Source organism: Terrapene carolina, unplaced genomic scaffold, assembly GCF_002925995.2.
Source record: "Terrapene carolina triunguis isolate 2854851 unplaced genomic scaffold, T_m_triunguis-2.0 Scaffold113, whole genome shotgun sequence".
Lineage (NCBI taxonomy): Eukaryota > Metazoa > Chordata > Testudines > Emydidae > Terrapene > Terrapene triunguis.
This window is the reverse complement of record NW_020664464.1, coordinates 26,137,337-26,155,971: the sequence shown is the minus strand read 5'-3', so window position 1 is coordinate 26,155,971 and position 18,635 is coordinate 26,137,337. Positions and strand designations below refer to the sequence as shown.

The 18,635-nt window shown below is 39.0% G+C and overlaps 1 protein-coding gene across 1 annotated transcript in view; it reads left to right on the top strand.

The window, feature by feature from the left end:
• Positions 1-17,373, top strand: part of SPTLC1 (serine palmitoyltransferase long chain base subunit 1) — a 47,855-nt gene extending 30,482 nt beyond the window's left edge. The window contains exons 8-15 of the mRNA XM_026652409.2: positions 1,171-1,260; positions 2,067-2,174; positions 5,919-6,014; positions 6,309-6,405; positions 7,188-7,242; positions 12,738-12,855; positions 14,962-15,035; positions 16,840-17,373. Coding sequence (XP_026508194.1) covers positions 1,171-1,260; positions 2,067-2,174; positions 5,919-6,014; positions 6,309-6,405; positions 7,188-7,242; positions 12,738-12,855; positions 14,962-15,035; positions 16,840-16,933 — 732 coding nt within the window. The 3' untranslated portion in view covers positions 16,934-17,373. The remainder of the gene's footprint in view (positions 1-1,170; positions 1,261-2,066; positions 2,175-5,918; positions 6,015-6,308; positions 6,406-7,187; positions 7,243-12,737; positions 12,856-14,961; positions 15,036-16,839) is intronic.
• The last annotated feature ends 1,262 nt before the right edge of the window (positions 17,374-18,635 follow it).

Genomic DNA, 18,635 nt, shown 5'->3' with positions numbered 1-18,635 from the left:
CTGCTGCGCCTCCACCTAGGAGCAGTTGGGACATGTCGCTGCTTGTGGGGAGCCATCCAAGGTAAGTGCCCCCCCAGATCTGACGCCCTGAAACCCCTCTCACGCCCCAACTCCCTTCCCTGAGCCCACGCCCCACACTCCCTCCTGCACTCCAAACCCCTCATGGCCATTCCTCTGCCTAAGAGCAGGAGGGACATGTCGCCTTCTGGGAGCCACATGAAGCCAGGGAGCCAGGTAGGGAGCCTGCTGGCTCCGCACCAACCGAACTATAAACCGGACTTTCTATGGAGATTAGAAATGCTGGTTTATAGAGCTTTCCACTTGGTACAGAGCCGGATAACACCGCTTTTACTGTACCTACATAGGGAACAGAATTTTGATAAGAGGGCTCTTCAATCTGGCAGGTAAAGGTATACAAATCCAGTCTCGACGTAAGGTGTATATTAATAACAGTGAGGATATATCTACCATTGGAGCAATTTACTGAGTGTTGTGATGGATTCTTCCATCACTGGAAATTTGTAAATCAAGAATGGATGTCTTTCTAAAAGAGAGCGTTCAAACAGGAACTAATTCAGGGAAGTCCTAGGGCCCTTATTACTCAGGACGTCAGACTAGATGATCACAGTGGTCCCTTCTGGCCTTATAATCTATAAGAATATATTTGAGGTATGTTATAAAAGAGCCCTTGTAACAGGATTCTGTTGAGTTGAAACTGACTGTGGTAACCTTATGCTGAAAAGCCTTAAAGTCTTTAAATTACGCTGTTTCCACTTCTCTTTTCGTGACAAAGAGGAAGTACACCCTGAACGCTGTTGACAGCTAAGGGAGCATTTCTACTCTCTGTGATAGAGACCTGGTCTCAAAATATACATTCCTGAATATTATTCCCTTAGTGTAAGTGTGCAGTTTAGCTGAATCGGTGGTATTCAGTCCCTGATTTGTTACACAATGGCACAGAATCTTAAATACGGCAACTTTAAAAATAAAGCCAAATAGTCAGCCAACTGTAAGACACTTAATATGGTTATAAGAGCAGAAATGCTAAGTTCCAACTAGGATATAAAAGTCCCCCCCCACCCCCCCCAAACAAATAGTTATCTTAATAGAAGTTTGTATTTTTTGTTGTTGAACACTTCATACATACTGAAACATACATTTTCTCTGAAGAATCCTCGTAAAGCCTGTGTAACTCGAAGGTTTATTCTGGTGGAAGGGCTATATATGAATACTGGAGATATTTGTCCTCTTCCAGAATTGGTAAGTGGTTTCAGTTTTGTTTGTTTAAGCTGTGTGTGTAATGTACACACATTACTAATAAAATATTAATATTGCATCTTTGAACCTTAAAAGTAAGGAAATGCCAAAGGCAGTGAATGCTTTGCACGAAACCTTATACTTTCCCTTCATTCATGATCACATTTCTAAAATAGAATATTATATCCCCTTTTGTGTTAGCTACAAAGTGGATTGTTGGCATTGACATTTTTGAGGTATTCATAATCAGGTTCTGAATTTTGCAGTTCTGTAATATACATATCCTATCATATAGCAATGATCTGTTTTTACAGAGTATACCTGCTTAATAGGTTTAGACTAAAATCACTTTTTTGTTTTAGTTTAAAAATTGAGGCTGGTCTCTTAAATAATGAAAACAGTACGCTTGACTCCAGGGAGTACAACCTTAATTATTAAACATAGATTTTGTGTACAACACTGTTCCTGATGATGATGGGGAAAATGCTGTGAATATCTTATGTAATATTTTAAAGTATTTTATAGCCTGTTTCTTAAAAAGAAAAGCCAAGTTACGTCTCATAAATGACTATGGGCATTTTAGATTTCCTATACTTATTTTAAGCGTTAAACATGGCAATGGTGTTCAGGACTCTAAAACACACAAAATGGCTGAGTATTATAGTGGGATTAACAGTCTTACATTATTCAGGATACTTTATAAGATCTTCCATGTGATTTTTCAATCTTTTGTACATGTACCTTATTTCTTTGCAAAAATGTCAGTAATATTAGATTGTCTTGTATCATTTATACTATTAAATCTGCAGATAAAATTGAAATATAAATATAAAGTGAGGATTTTTTTGGAGGAAAGTCTTTCTTTTGGAGTCCTTGGAGAACATGGACGAGGTGTTACGGAACACTTTGGAATAAATGTAAGTGCCAGGCTTTTTTTTCTTTCATTGGGACTATTATGTGTTAGCAAGAGAGTTGTAGACTGGGGCAAGTTCTGATACTGGTTTTCTTGTATATTTTTGGCAATGACAGTACTACAGATTTTAAGAGTGTTCATCTGTGTATGGTAGGAATTTTAAGTCAATTTGGCTATCCAATTACTATACTGATCTTTTTGTTTAATAGAAAACACAACCACTTAATTTTTTAGTTTAAATAGCAACATTGGGGGTGGGTGGAGTTGGCACTGTTCCTCTTTACAAGACCTCTTTTATCATCTGCCATTAACATTCACTTTGGATTTGAATTTTGCACAAAGTTCTCTGAAGAGTGAAGACTTTTAGGAAAAGTCTTAATAAAAACTGGTTTATTTACATCTCTTGTTAGAATGGAGGGGAGGAATAGTGAATATGATATGCTGTTTTTTTCCTATGAGGACATTGTACTTGGGGTTGGAGGTGGAATACATTTGGCACTGGGGAGTCTTTAGTCCAATACTCTGCTCACACACATGTGGCAACAGACTCTTCAGTTTACATAGTAATGTGAGCCTGCATGTGTGATAGTAGAGATGTCTTCATTTTAAATGCAGTAGAATACTTTTGCTCTTAAACAAAATGTTAAGTGGGAAAGAAATACTGTTTAAAAATAATCAATCCTGCTTACATGAAAGAATGTTTTTAAAGTGCATGAATATTAAATATCACCATGCTACAGATGAGGACAACTTATTGTAACTTCTCCAAAGACATTTGTATCATACTGTGTTTAGGTACCAATATCTCTGTTTTAGCCTGTACTCAGGCATGGCACACTTCAGTACACCAAGACATGGACTTGAAAGAGGGTATCTTAAAGCTAAAGTGAAAAGTACTGTGGAGGTGTCTCCACAGTTAAGGTTGTATTTCAGTTTTCACTGAAAGCATAATTTACTTCTCTCTATTTGACAGTTCACTGAATTTAGTCTCTAAAAATACTTTCCATTTTTTTCAAGATAAATTAAGTCCATTCAGTTTATAAATTGGGCCCAGGCACTTTTTTGCTCCCTGTACCTACACCACCACAAACTCAAAATTTTACATTAACACAAAAATATTCTGGTGGGGAAGGTCACAAAAGTCCCTCTCCATGTGCTGTTCCCCCATTCCTCACTCTCCTTCGGTGGGGCACAGGGTGGTTGGCATATGGAGTCAGACTTTCTATAGATAGGTTTTAGCCATAGCCCTGCTCGTAGTGGTCGGACTTCCCGGTGCTCACAGATTCAGCAGGTCCCCTATGCTTGGGAACATTGGTTTGGCATGACCTGTATAGTGATGCCACAAGGGGCCCTTTTCTTTATCTGCCATGGGCTGGGGAAGGAAGAAAAGTGCACATTGGAGGCAGTGGTTCCTCAGCAGAAGCGACTTTCACAACCTCCTGATCATTGGAAATGTCAAATTCTGTCTCCTTCTATCTGACTTCTGGCATCCTTTTTTCTCTGCTGATCTCTCCCTCCCCTGCCAGCATTGCACTCCCTGCCTTCCATGCTCCCATCTCTTCTCCACTTCTCCTGCCTTTGTTTCCTGCTCATTTGCTCTAACTCCTCCAACCCACATAATATATTTGGAACAAAACAAAAAACCAATTTGAAGAAACAAAGTGCAAGTGGAACTACCATGATGTTTGCCAAGCATCATTTGATTGCTTGGCTTATTGTAAAATCCCTTTGCCCATCCCGGGTCTTTGTCTGTCTTGTCTATGTAGAATTAAAGCTCTTTGTGGTAAAGACCATTTCTTTCTATGTGCTGCATTGCACACTTCACAAAAAGAGAACTTGTTTGCAACCAATGAGTTAATGGGACACTTAGGTATTTCTAGGATCCAAAGCCAACTCCAGTTAAGCATGTACTTAAATACTCCTGAGGGAATTATGTGCCAAAAAATAAAAAATTATGCACCCAATATTTTAAAATTCTGCAAATTTTATTTGTCAATAAATACATGTGGCTCCAACATGGCAGTGGAGAGCACAGGCCACTGGCTGCACTGAGGTGGGAGATCACCCTGAAGCCCCCACCTCCCCCAGTACAGGGACTCAGCAGTGAGGCTGCATCTGACCCTGGCAGTGCAAGGGCTGGGCCTGCCGCAGAAACACCCGGGGCCCTGCCCCTCTGGGCCAGGTGCACCAGGTGTGGGTAGGCAGGCTCAGCCAGCAGGATTCAAGTGTGGAGGGGCTTAGTGTGGGGGGATCCAGGTGTGGGGTGAGAGGTTCTGTGTGGGGCAATCTGGATGTAGGCAGCTCAGTGGGAGATTTGGATGCACGGACTCGGGGTTCTGGGTGCAAGTGCAATGGGACTCTGCAGGGGATTCAGGTGATAGTGGTTGGTCTCAGCAGGGGGTGAGGGTAGATAGGGCTTGGCGGGAGGGTCTGGATGTGGGGGGGTCTGGGTGCTGGGGGGCTTGTCAGAGGGATCCAGGTGTGGGGGGGTAGGGCTTGTCAGGGTGAGGGTTCGATGGGCCTGCTTAATGGGGGAGCCCCAGCTGCTGCTGTGGGGATGCCACCTGCTGGGATCTCCCCCCCCACCCCCCCGTGATTCCCTTATCCCTTTTTCTTCTCCATCCCCCTCCCCTCATTCCCACATTCCCCCCCCCGCCCTATTCCACCCCCCTTCCTTCCTCACTCCCACCATGGGAACTCACTGTTCCACAGAAAATAGGAAGGCTCCCAGAACACAGAAGGGAAGCACAACTGGCCCAGGAGGCTGCATTCAGCTGCGGAGCCCGAGACCGCCTCCGAGAGGGGCAGTGGCACATAACCTTGTGTGCCCCCCCCCCCCAGCCCCCCCTCCTGTTGGGGGGACACTCCCTCTTCCCCCCCCCCCCCCCAAAAAAAAAAACCAAAAACTGCACACATGGTCATGCACCCTGTGAGGCTTCCTTGCCATTTTCTGCAGGGAAAAGCAGGATGTGTGTGTGTGTGTGTGTGTGTGTGTGTGTGTGGCGGGGTGTTTTCTGGTGCAGGCATGCAGTCCTGCAGAATCCCCCCAGGAGTATAGTCACTAGCACACACATGCGCTCAGGCCCGTCCCCTCCCCCCCCCCCCCCCCCCCCCCCCCACGATGATCACGCAGGCATGCATGCACATATACCAAGCCCCCATCTCTGAGCCAGCTCCAGGCATGCTGGAACAAATGCGCTGCTTGGGCTGCTGGGGAAGAGACACGTGTCCCCTGGCAGATTTTTTTTGCATTTTTCTGCATGGGGGGCACAGAAAAATGCGGGCCATATGAATTCTGCACCCCTGCATCGGCACAGAATCCCCCCAGGAGTAACTTAAATCACATTCAGTCCCATTGACTTAATTGGGACAACTCACATGCTTAAAATAGATCAGGTACCAAAGTACTTTGCTAGATTGGGGCCTACAAATGCATAATTTTATTTTTACATGCTGCATATGTTGCAATACCTGAAAACATTTAAGTGAAATATATTTGGATCCTTATAAACATAGTTTAAAATTAAAATGGAGGCAGTTCAGCTATAACTGTGTTAAAGTGATACAAACAAGGAGCTTTAAAACTGTGTGTGGGGGCGGGGGGTAACCTGGTGTATTTTGCCCTAGTACATATGTTAATTTGAAGCGTAGTTTATATATTGTAAATGATCTTGATTTAATTAAGCTTCACTTCACTTCCATCCACCTTGTTCCTCTCTCATAATATATTCTGTTAATTGAATGGCAGGTGGACGATATAGATCTGATTAGTGCAAACATGGAGAATTCCCTGGCTTCTATTGGAGGATTTTGCTGTGGAAGATCTTTTGTTATTGACCATCAGGTATGCCACCTCTTATTTTTAAATGGCAGAGCAGACTGAATTACTAAGAAATGACAGTGACTTGACTTCTGTTTACAAGCTGCATCTTGATATAAATGATTTACATAGGAATTTATTCCATTTAGAAGACCACTTCAAAAAGATTATGTGGATGAGTTAGAGACTGTTCAGTTATGATTTTTGCTTAATTTAAACCAAATGACTTTTAAGATTTTTTTCTGTACTATCGTGAACAAGCAAAACTGATATAAAAACTTTTCAGCTTTGTTTATGACTTTTCATTTTCTTTCTCAGAGATTGTCAGGTCAGGGTTACTGCTTTTCAGCCTCTCTGCCTCCCCTACTAGCTGCTGCTGCTATCGAGGCCCTCAATATCATGGAGGAGAATCCAGGTATTTCATTCTGAAAAATCAAATACTTTGTAATGTGACAAGTTATTCTGCTCCGAGGGAACACTAACTGTTTGAGCTCAAGATTAAAGCCTGTGGGCATAATTTCCCCCACTTCCATCCCTCACCCTCTTAGTCTAGCGCTTCCTCATTTACTTTTTCCTTTCATTCGTTGATTCTCGCTGCTCCCTTTCCACTGACTCTTTCCACATCTTACATTCATTATCTCCTTTTCACTCATTCTCCCTTTAACTTTCCCTCCCACTGTCTCTTCCCACCATACATCTCTTGCCCCCCCCCCCTTCCTTTTTCACACACAGTGAAAAAGAGAAGTGGAGATGGAAAGAGCCAGAGAAGGGAGACACTGAACACTTCATTAAAAACTGTTGTTGTTCACTACAAACAAATGTCCTACTGATTTTCCTTCTTCCCATTTGACCAGAACATATTTGGTAATTTTCAAGGTAAAGTAAGGAAAAAAGGGGGACATAGTTATCAAAGGTTCAAGCCCATTCTTACTTTCCAATTATATTCCTTCAGCCTATAGTTTCTTGATTCTCCATGTGTTGTCCTTTTATCGGCTCTCACAAAAAAGAGTTCTAAACAGAAACTACTCCACTGGAATAACAGTATGGGGGGAAAGAACACATTTGTCACTTCATGATGGAAATGGTATTCTCTTAGGAATGAGGATCATTGTAAGAAGAGGTAGAGAGGCTCAAAGTTTATTTGGGATTTATAGAAATATGTAGCAAGAGACTGAGGCTCTTTTTTCTTTTGTCTAGACATTTTTCAGATTTTACGAGAGAAATGCAAACGGATTCATAAAGCTTTACAAAGGTAAACTATTTGATCTTGACTATTGTCAACTTGCTCAGCTTTTTATAGATCCATATCACGAAGTATCATGAATATAATATCCTCTATAGTTACAGACGCCCTGTTTAGTTCCGGAAAGCTTTGCATAACTCCAATTTTGCGTACGTCGGAAACGTATACCCGTACGTTACGCAAAAATTTCCGCAACTCGAGAATCCTATTTCTGGCTTATGAACTTTTTCTGTAAGTGCGAATTTGCGTAAGTCGGGTCTTGCGTAACCCGAGGAGCGTCTGTACATTGAGTTTTTAATATAACTTTTCTGGCAACAGATTTTTGATAATACAGTAAGTGTTTTAGATTCAATACTTTGTGTTTATAGTCAATTGACTAATTTTCAGAATAAATACGTACCTGCTCCTATAGTTCCAATTCAGTTTCTATTTCAGATTAAAGTTTCTTAAAATTGTCAGTTATTGCAGTAATCTATAAGCCAGTTTTAATGACAACTAATTTTTAGCAGTGGTCAAGCAATTACAATCATCTTTTTATTTCACAAAAGTATTTGCTTTATCTGTATTCTTTCTGATAGCCTTTTAGTGGTTAGTTTTGTAATCTAGAAAGGTTTTTTTTTTTTCCTAATGGTTCTGATAAAGAAATGAAGTCAGTTGTTGCTTAAGGCTTTCATTGTAAGGTGATGTAAGTAGTCCAGAACAGTCTGGTCTTCTTGAATTGTGCATTCTGTGCCAATAACGATGTTTGTTTGGTCTCAATGTCTAGTTGCTTGATATAATTAGTTGTAAGAGTATTTAAGTTTAAGGGAGGGGCACTAAATAATTGATGATTGAAACTTGTAACTGAGGTTAAAATGGTCGTAGCAGATATGTAACTGTGCTATTCTTCTGTAGTATATTTTTAGGTATTAATGTAGGGTCCATATAAACTTTTTCTTTAAGAAATTGAGTGTAGGTAGAGGAACAATAGCAGACTCAAACAGATTCACTCTGAACATACTAGAAGTTTGAATGTCACATAGATAAACTGTTAGTAACAAAATCTCATTAAAATCAGCTACTATACTGGAAACTTTGAATTTACCTTTTAAAAAGCTGTTAGTAATAATCTTGAGAAATACAGACAAGCGCCTTACTTCAGTATTGAGGAAAATTGGTTATAAAGATATTTACAAACGTAGATGAAAGTGATAGGGACAAACCATGTGTAAGGAGAAAATGTGCACCTCTAATTTATTAGAACTCTTGGTGTCTACAACAAGTGTCTAAGAGCTGGATATCAATTTATTTTAACTATCAAAATGCCTTGGACAGAATCGTCAAAAGAGGACATTATGGAAAATTAAGCACAGGGTGAGACAAGTACTGTCATGGTTTAGAAACTGGGCAAAATTGAAAATGAGTAGGATTAACAAATGGTCAAGTTTCAATCTGACAAATGGATAACAGTGGGGTGCCTCAAGATTCTGTACTAGGACTGGTATTTAATATCCCTGTCAAAAAAGCTAACAATGTTTGGAACCATTTTTGTGTGTGTGTGTGTGTGTGTGTGTGTGTGTATGTGTATATATATATATATATATAGCATGCCAGCAGTATTCAAAGTGTGTGTGTGTGGCACATGGTACACCCACACCTTGAATACTGCATGGAATTCTGGTCACCCAATCTCAAAAAAATATAATAGAATTGGAAAAAGTACAGAGAATGTCAACAAAAATTATTAGGGGAATGGAACCGCCTCGGTATGAAAAAAAGTTTTAAAAAGACAGGGTCTGTTCAGCTTAGAAAAGAGAGACGATGGGTGTGTATGTGTGGAGGAGACAGTATATGATGATCTATAAAAACATGAATGGTGCAAAGAAAGTGAATAGAGAAGTGTTATTTACCCCTTCAGATAACACAAGAGCCAGGGCTCACCCAATGATATTAATAGGCAGCAGGTTTAAAACAAACATAAGGAAGTACTACTTCACACAACACACAGTCAAGCTGTCGACCTCATTGCCAAGGGATGTTGTGTTGGCCAAAAGTAGAAGTGGGTTCAAAAAAGAATTTAATATGTTCATGAAGGATAGGCCCATCAATGGCTTTAGCCAAGATGGTCAGGGACGCAATTCCATGCTCTTGGTGTCCCTAACTGCCAGAAGCTGGGACTGGATGACAGGCAGTGGATCACTTGAAATTACCCTGTTCTGTTCATTCCATCTGAAGCATCTGGCACCTGCAATTTATGGAAGACAGGATACTGGGCTAGATGGACCATTGGTCTGACCCGGTATGGCCTTTCTTACATTCTTATCTTCTTGATAAGTGCTTGAGCAAGTGTCTGATGGCAAAACTTGTAGAGGACACAATTATTTAAGTTTGGCAGCACTAGAGAAGACTGAAAGACTGGTGCTAGTTGTGGGCAACTCAATGGTAGATAAAATTCCCTGACAAATGTAAAAGCACATTAGAAGGAATAATTTGAACTACTCTTGCATATTGCTGGATTTTAAATTAATAATCACTTTAGAAAACATGCAGTGACTGCCAAAATAGCGCAAAAAAAAAGGATGTATTTAAAAAAAAAAAAAAAAAGTATATAGAAAATGCAGAATGTATTCTGCCATTATAAATCAATAGTGCCTTCGTCTGGAATATGGTATTTACTTCTGATTTTCCTCTCTCTCTCTCTCTCTCATATTAAGCACAGTTAACTAAGATTAAAAAGAATGGATATAAGTTTTTAGAGGTGAAAAGTACAATAGAACTGTTTAAAATAATGAAAGGTAAAAGGAGTGTGTGATTTTCCTCCTTTTCACAACACAAAAACAAGCAAATTGAAAGGCAGCAAATTTAAAACCAGCAAAAAATCCTTTTTTACACAGTGCACAAGTAGGCACTTTGAAATTCAGTGTCACAAGATACCACTGATACCGAGAGCTTAATAGAATTCAGAATAGGTTTAGATCTTCATAAGGATAATGAGAAAATCCACATTTACCTTTATTTATGATAAAATAAGGAGGTAAGTATATATAAGGCCTCATGCTTCAGGGCACAAGCCAACCATTAGCTAATGAGTGGAGGAGGATGTAATTCTTCCTAAACCCTATAGTAAAGTTATTCCATCACTCTCTGCTCCAAAGTTTCTTTTGCCTTTTCTTGAGGTAACAGACAAGACATTGGATGAGATTCCTATGCAATATTGTCTTTAAATAGTATGCATTTTTATCCTATTTAAAAAATGGATGAATGGCAGTGATTAGAGGTGGAAAACACTTTTATGCAAGGTTCCATAATTTAGCTGCTTCACTGGAAAAGTTAAGATCGGGGGTGGGGAGGGTGGGATGTTACTACTCTGTGCATGCTGTGGACTCGCAAATGTTATTTCACTTAACCAAAGCTTGCAAGAAAAGCAGAGCCAACCTTTGTTTCTTTCACACACTGAATGTCCCTTTCTCTGACAAAGCTATGCTGAACTGGCTCTTTTGCATTTCTTATTGTTTATCCTTGGTTAGACAGCTGCTTGAGTCAGATTAGGGTTTATTTAACTAGAGTTGTAACTGACAGAACTTCAAATTAGACATCAATTTGGGCTTTGCAAAGCAGCCTCTAAGTGGAGGATGTATAGTTAATACAAAGCATTGTTGTCTGGACAAAGTCAGTGAGATTCAGAGTTTGAATTGACAGTGATACAAAGGCTGTTTCCTGGTTTAAAATACATGAACTCTTACCCAACCTCTCCTGCCCTCCCCTCCTTTCTTTTTGAGGCTGTTCATGAATGCTTTACCTAGTTTAAATTAAAATGACTTCATATTATGTAATTAGCTACTGATATCATTAATATATTGATGCACATCCTTTTAAAAAGAAAATCTCGTTAGTAGCAAGTATTGTTCATTAAGTTCTAGCAGATATATACTTTTGTGTTAAAACGAAGAGAACATTATTTGCTGCAAGGAAACCTTTGTATCTATTAATTTAAGCTGTATGGTAACATGTCTGACTACAGTGCCTGCCTGTTAATTTCTAGAATTGTGCTTCTATAATATCAGGTCACTAACATGGAACATACTTAATGACTGACATCTGTCATGCTATATATTCCATTTGTGATTCTACATTGCAGAATGACCTCAGACTGCTTCTCATGGCTCCATATGTTGCCACATATTGTCTTCCCCATGATTTCTAAAGATATATGCCAATATTTAAACATTTGCTCTTTAACTGCATGACTCTCTTTTTAGAAGCAACCTCAGATTTTATATCTACATGACACCAATTGTGAGTGCAGTTTTGTTGCTGCAAAGATTGAAGGCCAGTTTCAGTTCCCTTTCAGAACTGGGCTCTAAATCAGTAGAGCTTTGTGGAAATACAAGGCATATTTCAGACCTTAAAACATCTCTTTCCATTATTCATTATGTCTGTGGCACTCTGTTTTTCCCATGGATTTGACAACTTGTGTTTTCTGAAGAGACCCTAACTTTTTGCTTCCTTTTTTTTATAGGAAACTGATATGGGGATAAAAAATACTTTATACATTTACAACACATTGTGTGTAATACAAACTGACCAAAGTCAGGAAATCTAAGTTAAGGTTGACAGCAGCAGAATAGTGCATGTACATGATATGCTGTTAATATTTGGGAGCAAAGGATTGGCTTTTTTCATCCTATCTCAATATTGATTACCTTTCTTGATAGGGAATTTACAACTCTGCATCAGAGAAGGTGATTCTTCCCCCCCCCCTCCCCCTACTGATTCTAAATTATGATTTGGGTGTCTAGGTGTCTTCTTTTTTATTGGTAAAACATATTGCACTTAAACATCTTGCCTCAAGTGGATTTTTTTGGGCGGGGGGGAGGGGTTAAGACTTGAAAGGATCAGAGTCTTGAAAATCAAGGAATGAGTTATGTTAGGTTTGTGTATTACAAACCTTAAGGAACTCTAAAGTAAGGGCATTCAATTGATATGAAATCTTATTTAAAAATTAACATTGGCTATGGCAGACAACTGGTTCCCCATTTGATTTGTAAATTTTCTTTTTGAGCAGGACAAGCTATTAAAGTTAAAATTATGGAGGGGGGAAAGCAGAGGAACGCAGATGAAGAATATACGGATAGGAATTGTATAAAGCAATAAAACTGAATTAAAATAAATCATCTATCTTGCCCGGATTCACCAGGAATAAGCATTCTATGTGGAAGAAACAATGTGGAGTGGGTTGTTTGATTTGGTCAATAATTAAATGTTCTCATGAGTAATTCATGGCTACATAGTTTAAATTTTGTATTGTGATTGCTGGTATACAGCAGTTCAAAGGTGTAAAGCTTTGTTTGAGTCCAAATTTGTTTTGTAACAAATACTCCCAATGTAAAACAATTTAGAAAGTTTTCCTGAAATACCACCAAAAAATGAGCAAGCCTTTAAATAGCATCTTTTCACTGTCTGTTTATACACTTTGCTTCTTTATTCTGATCAGATGTACACTGAAACTATTTGATTTGTTTCAGAATCTCTGGTCTAATAGTTGTGGGAGACTTATTTTCTCCAGCATTACACCTTCAGTTGGAAGAGACCAGTGGATCTCGAGAGAATGATATGAAGTTACTCAAGAGAATTGTAGATTATGTAAGTGTCCCTTTTGCAATTAAAGCATATCTGCCCTTTAATTATTAGAAAAGCAATAATTTTGTGCAAAGTCCTGGCATGGTAGTTGGCTGAATTAGTGTACTGGAGTGTTCCAGACCCCATTTGGAAAATAGAAATTGAATAGGGAAAACAGCAGAGGCCTGTGCTCACTTTTTGAAAATGTAAGTGAGATGGTAATATAGAGGAAATGGTGTAAAAAACAAACAAACAAAAAAACAATCACAGGAGTGGGGTGAGGAAGATCGCTCAATAGTTTGAGCATTGGCGTGCTAAACCTAGGGGTTGTGAGTTCAGTCCTTGAGGGGGCCACTTAGGGATCTGGGGCAAAATCAGCACTTGGTCCTGCTTGTGAAGGCAGGCGGCTGAACTCAATGACCTTTAAGGGTCCCTTCCAGTTCTATGAGATAAAGATATCTCTATATTTTTAAAAACTCACTTCCCCAGCTGCAAAAGTCTCCTTTATCATCCACCCCACAGTGGCAGTCTCCCTCCCCATCTTCCTTTGATTTTGATCATCAATAAAATATTTGACCTTGATACTGGACAACATTAATCCATGTCATAGACACATTAAAACACAAGTTTCTCTTTAACTTAAGAGAATGGATGTGTATGAACAGATTAGAGGGGACTTTTTTCTGAGATTTATAGAAATGCAGGCTATTCTTTGAGTAGAGTTTTGTTGCTGTACTGAACCACTTGAGCTTCAGCTGCTGTATTTTTTTATAAAGTGTTTGTTTTTACAGGATGGAATTTTACATCTGAGTCCATGAACATATTCTTATTTGGCAGACTGTTATAATGTTTAGCACTTAAAGTACTTTCCATCATCAGTATACACTACTTCTCAAGACACCCAATTTGAGAAGTGTATAAGTATGTTATAGATGAGTGATGTGTCTTGTGCATTTTGGGGTGAGGGGAGGATGATAGTACTTGTTTTGTGCTTGAGCTCATCTAACTCATCCAAATTTGAAGAATGTAACTCTTTGAAAGAGGTGCTCTTCTGTTTTAAGAAACCTTTTAAATGTCACCGTTCATATTAAACAGTTTTCTATATGTGCCCAGTAACTGCCTGCCTTGGTGGTTTTAGTACAAGTTGAATAATGTAGAGCCATTATGCTGAGGATCTCGCTCTTCTGTTTTCCATGGGAGTCTTTATTAAAGAATAAGATAATGCTCATGGTATATATAACCTACAATAACTTTTTATTCCTTAAAGACTGCAGTTACCTTATTCTCTGCCAGCATAGCTACAAATGTTAAGTCATAAAGTTAATCAGTCCTCTCTTAAATCTAGCCACAATAGTTGTATTGACTTCCAGCAGCAACGACTTCTACAGACAGGGTTACTAGATACTGACGTGTAGTCAGCATATATTAACCAAGGTCAACAATTTATGAAGCATCCTAGGATAGAGAGAAATGCTGGTCCATAGAAGCAAAGCAGAGATACTCAACAGACATAGCTGGATTGCTTTAGTCCTTTTTATTTTAAATATCACTATTCTGTAAATAGGCAATGTAATCGTATTTGAAGTAACATTTTTGAGCTGAACTTAGACAAATGTGAAATTAAAGAAGCTTATCCTTAGCCTTCCCTGTTTGTTATATGTATATGTAAGAACTCCTACTGACTTATAAAATACCTCGGAGAGCAGTCATCATCATACTCCATTTCAGGCCTCCTTCTCTAAAAACCAACTTCACCACTCCCAAAAGCTGGTCAGAAGCTGTAGAAGGAAATGTCAAACCTCCCCCCTTATCTCTATTGTTCTAGTATAATACAGCCACCTATATTTTAAAAAGCCTCAAATGAGTTTCTAAAATTTTAAACTTTTAAAGGATGCTTTGTGTGCAGGAATGTTTCTTAATGACAGCCAATTAGGGAAATGCTAATAATTCTCTTCTGATACTGGACTTGGTGTTGGTTTTGATGTATACTTCTCTTTCTGCTCCGACTGTGCTGTATGAGATTCTGCCACGTTTGTCTTCCAGACATTGAATAACCACTGTTCATAGAATGTAATGATAATGTGGTATTGAAGTTCCCAGTTGCATAACTGCTTATTTATATGTCTGCAGTGTATGAATAGAAGTATTGCATTAACTCAGGCCCGCTATCTGGAGAAGGAAGAGAAATGTCTTCCGCCGCCGAGGTGAGTGGAAATTCAGAAACCTCTGTTTCTTTTTATCCCTCTTGTATGAGGAAAACCATCTGACTTTTATAAAAACAAAGTTGTCTGTTTTAGGCCTTTTAATAGTTTGCCAGGTGAGGAATGGGAAATATGCTGCTTACAATAAATTTTAAATGGGTATTATGGCATGTTATAATGGTTTATTTACAAGATAATGTATCAAAGTAAACTGAATCTTCAATATCAGCATTGTATTGTTTTCACTACTACCCTGGCTGCTTATCACGCAAGTTTTCATAAGAGGCCCATTGAACTTGAAAGTACATCTAAATGTGGGAATAGGATGGTGTGTGGTAGGCAAGTGACATGCTCAATGCCTAATTGGAAAGAGATAGTATGACTATTTGCTTTGCTAGAGAGCCATTGCTTCACAAGTTCTCTATCTTGCCATATATCTTACTTGTCGTTGTGCCTGAGTTCATGGCCCAGACATTGCCTTCACTCTGCTGGAGAATCAAAATATTAAGTGAGGGTCATATTAGTTTAGGATGAGACCAGATAGCAAGTGTGAAAAATCGGGACAAGGGGTGGGGGGTAACAGGTGCCTAATATAAGAAAAAGCCCTGAATATTGGGACTGTTCCTATAAAATCAGGACATCTGGTTACCCTATATTAGTTACATAAATTGAGTAAGAGTTAAGGCTATGCTTTAGTCTATTAGGATGAGGGGCCCGTTAAGTTAAGGACTTATCATTAAATGAACCAAACCCTTAGCAACCTTGAATAATCTATGTAACATTTATTAAGAATGGAAAATTTAGTTACTCAGTTCAACATAATCTTGTTTATTAGACCAGATGTTCTAAACTGTCAGATTGTGTCTTAACCAGGGCCGCCGAGAGTGGGTTCGGGCCCCCGTGAAAAAAATTTTTCGGGCCCCCCAGCAAGGGCAGACTGGCTAAACAGGGCTGACTAGAGGGGGGCGGGAAGCCGGGCCTGGAATTTTTTCGGGCCCCCCAGCAAGGGCGGACCAGCTAAACAGGGCCGACGGGGGCGGGGGGGGGGAAGCCGGGCCCCCTTCCGAACCGCCGGGTCCCGGTAATTAGTACCAGCTCTCTTCCCCCCCCCCACCCCCCTCGTCGGCCCTGGTCTTAACTAAAAGTTAAGAAAAACAGATGCTTGCTAAAAGTTAAACAGGTTGTTTTAAGAAGAACAAAGTACCTTAGACCCCAAACGTCAGGAACAAGTATTCCAGACAGCAAAGTAGATAAGTTGAGGAAAAATAGCAAACGTATGAATGGGGTGAATGGGCAAAATGATACTGTTGATATGCGTGATCTGCATGTAATTGATATGAAGGAACAATTAGAAGGGTGTTTTTATATAAAAATGTAGTATGTACATAGCATGAAATATATAAGCTATGACAAGGGAAATAAGTGGTTAGGTATGAGCATGCACAAATGTACAGGTTATATAAGCGTTAAAAAAAATCAAAGCAACTCCAGACAGACAGACTCACACTCTCACTCTCTCAAACCAGTCTGGATCTGGTAATGAAAGAAACAGCCTTCCTGCACCCAGTGATCAGGTAACTGATCACTGCCCTTTTCTTCTTTGTTTTATTTACGCATTTATACTATGTTTTAATTAAGGTGGTAGTATATTCTAAAATTCTTACATTAAAGCTTGTTAAATTGGTGTGAACCAAGTTTTCCACCCAACAATTCTGATTATAAATTAAAACTGGTACAGAAGAAACAAAGCAAGGAATAAGTGTCATAGCCATTACAAGAGCCAACTCTTCTGGTTTTCTTTTTTCAGTATTCGAGTAGTGGTAACAGTGGAACAAACAGAAGAAGAATTGGATAAAGCTGCATCGATTATCAGGGAAGCTGCACAGTCTGTACTGAATTAAACTGCTGATTTGGATATTTGTATCCTGACATTATGAAAAAAATGTTTTCCACTGTATGGTATCTTGGCATCCACTCAAAGGTTCCAGCTGTTTATGGCTCAACCATTGATGGATTTGAAACTTTGATTATTAACACGGTCATTCCAGAATCATGTAGCTCTGGTGAGGGGAAGAATGATGAATTTTGGAATTACTAAATGACATACACCATATGTAAAGAGTACAAACTCTACTTATAGTACTGTTTTAAATTGAATATCATTATTGTACAGCAGTATTTTATATTGATTTCCCCCCCCCCCTCTTTCGTAAAGGCCTTACACTTTCCTCAGTCCCCTGAAAATCTAAACACTCCATTTCTCTCAAAAGATTGCTGAGCATTATGAGAATGTAGGAACTTTTTTAATATAATCTCGATAAAGTAAATTTAATTTTGTTAGAAATATCTTGAAAGAGGTAATATTTTAAATATATTTAAAAGCTAAATAGTTAATGTATTAAGGAATTCTTGGTTTTGAGCTATACTAAGTACTTATTATTAAAATAATTAAGTACATCCTATATTTATATACTAAAACTTTCTTTGGTTAACCATTCCTTGAAACCAATTCTTAATCGTCCCTTAATAGTCCATTTTCCAAAAAGAGATATTCACCTCAAATACAGTTTGATTAATGCATTCGATCTGTAAGTATATGTAGGTTTGACTGTTATGGATGAGGTTTTTCTTATGATTAATTCACATCTCGTTTTAGACTTTGCTACCTTTCACATACTGTATGCAGCCAAGGGGCTAAAGCAGTGGTGGGCAACCTGCAGCCCGTCAGGGTAATCCGCTGGCGGCCCGCGAGACAGTTTGTTTACATTGACCATCCGCAGGCATAGCCGCCCGCACCTCCCAGTGGCCACGGTTCACCGTTCCTGGCCAATGGGAGCTGCAGGAAGCAGCGCGGGCCTCAGGGATGTGCTATGTAAACAATGTAAATAAACTGTCACGCGGCCCACCAGCGGATTACCCTGACAGGCTGCAGGTTTCCCACCACTGGGCTAAAGACTACTAGTTTGAAGAGATCTAGGAGAGATTTTAAATAGCGGGGGGGGGAGGGTGAACTAACCAAAATTTTGACCCCTTCTCCCCCACCGTATACCAACAATAACAACGTGAACGTTCTGAAGCATGATCTCTAAATTATTGGTTTACTTATCAATTACTATAATTTAAACTTTGATTTTTCAGAAATGCTTAAAGGATTTTAGTTGTACAAGTCCCATTGAGATACAACTGAACTTATGTACTTAAATTCCCCTAGGAGCTTTTGAAAATCTCCACCTTAAAGTTATGTGCAGGTTTGCAGTAAACACAGATGAGGGTACAAACATAACACCAATCACTTGGAACACAACAACTGAGGGAGGGTGACATAATTTATTGTAACTTTTTTATAACATTTGAACCATTACTGTGTACTCCAGGACTTTTTAGAAAGGCTAATTGTGTTTTGAAAACACTTTTTTTGTATTCTGGGTTGTTTTATAATGTCTTTTTTTGGTTGCTGCTACAAAGACTACAGTGCTATATTTGGGAAAGAACTTTGTTTAAATAAAGTTAAACATATTTGATTCAAAACTTCATGAGTCACAGTTAAATTACTACAAAATTTAAATTTTCGTGTGGAGTGTTCTACATCAGACACTTTTTAGT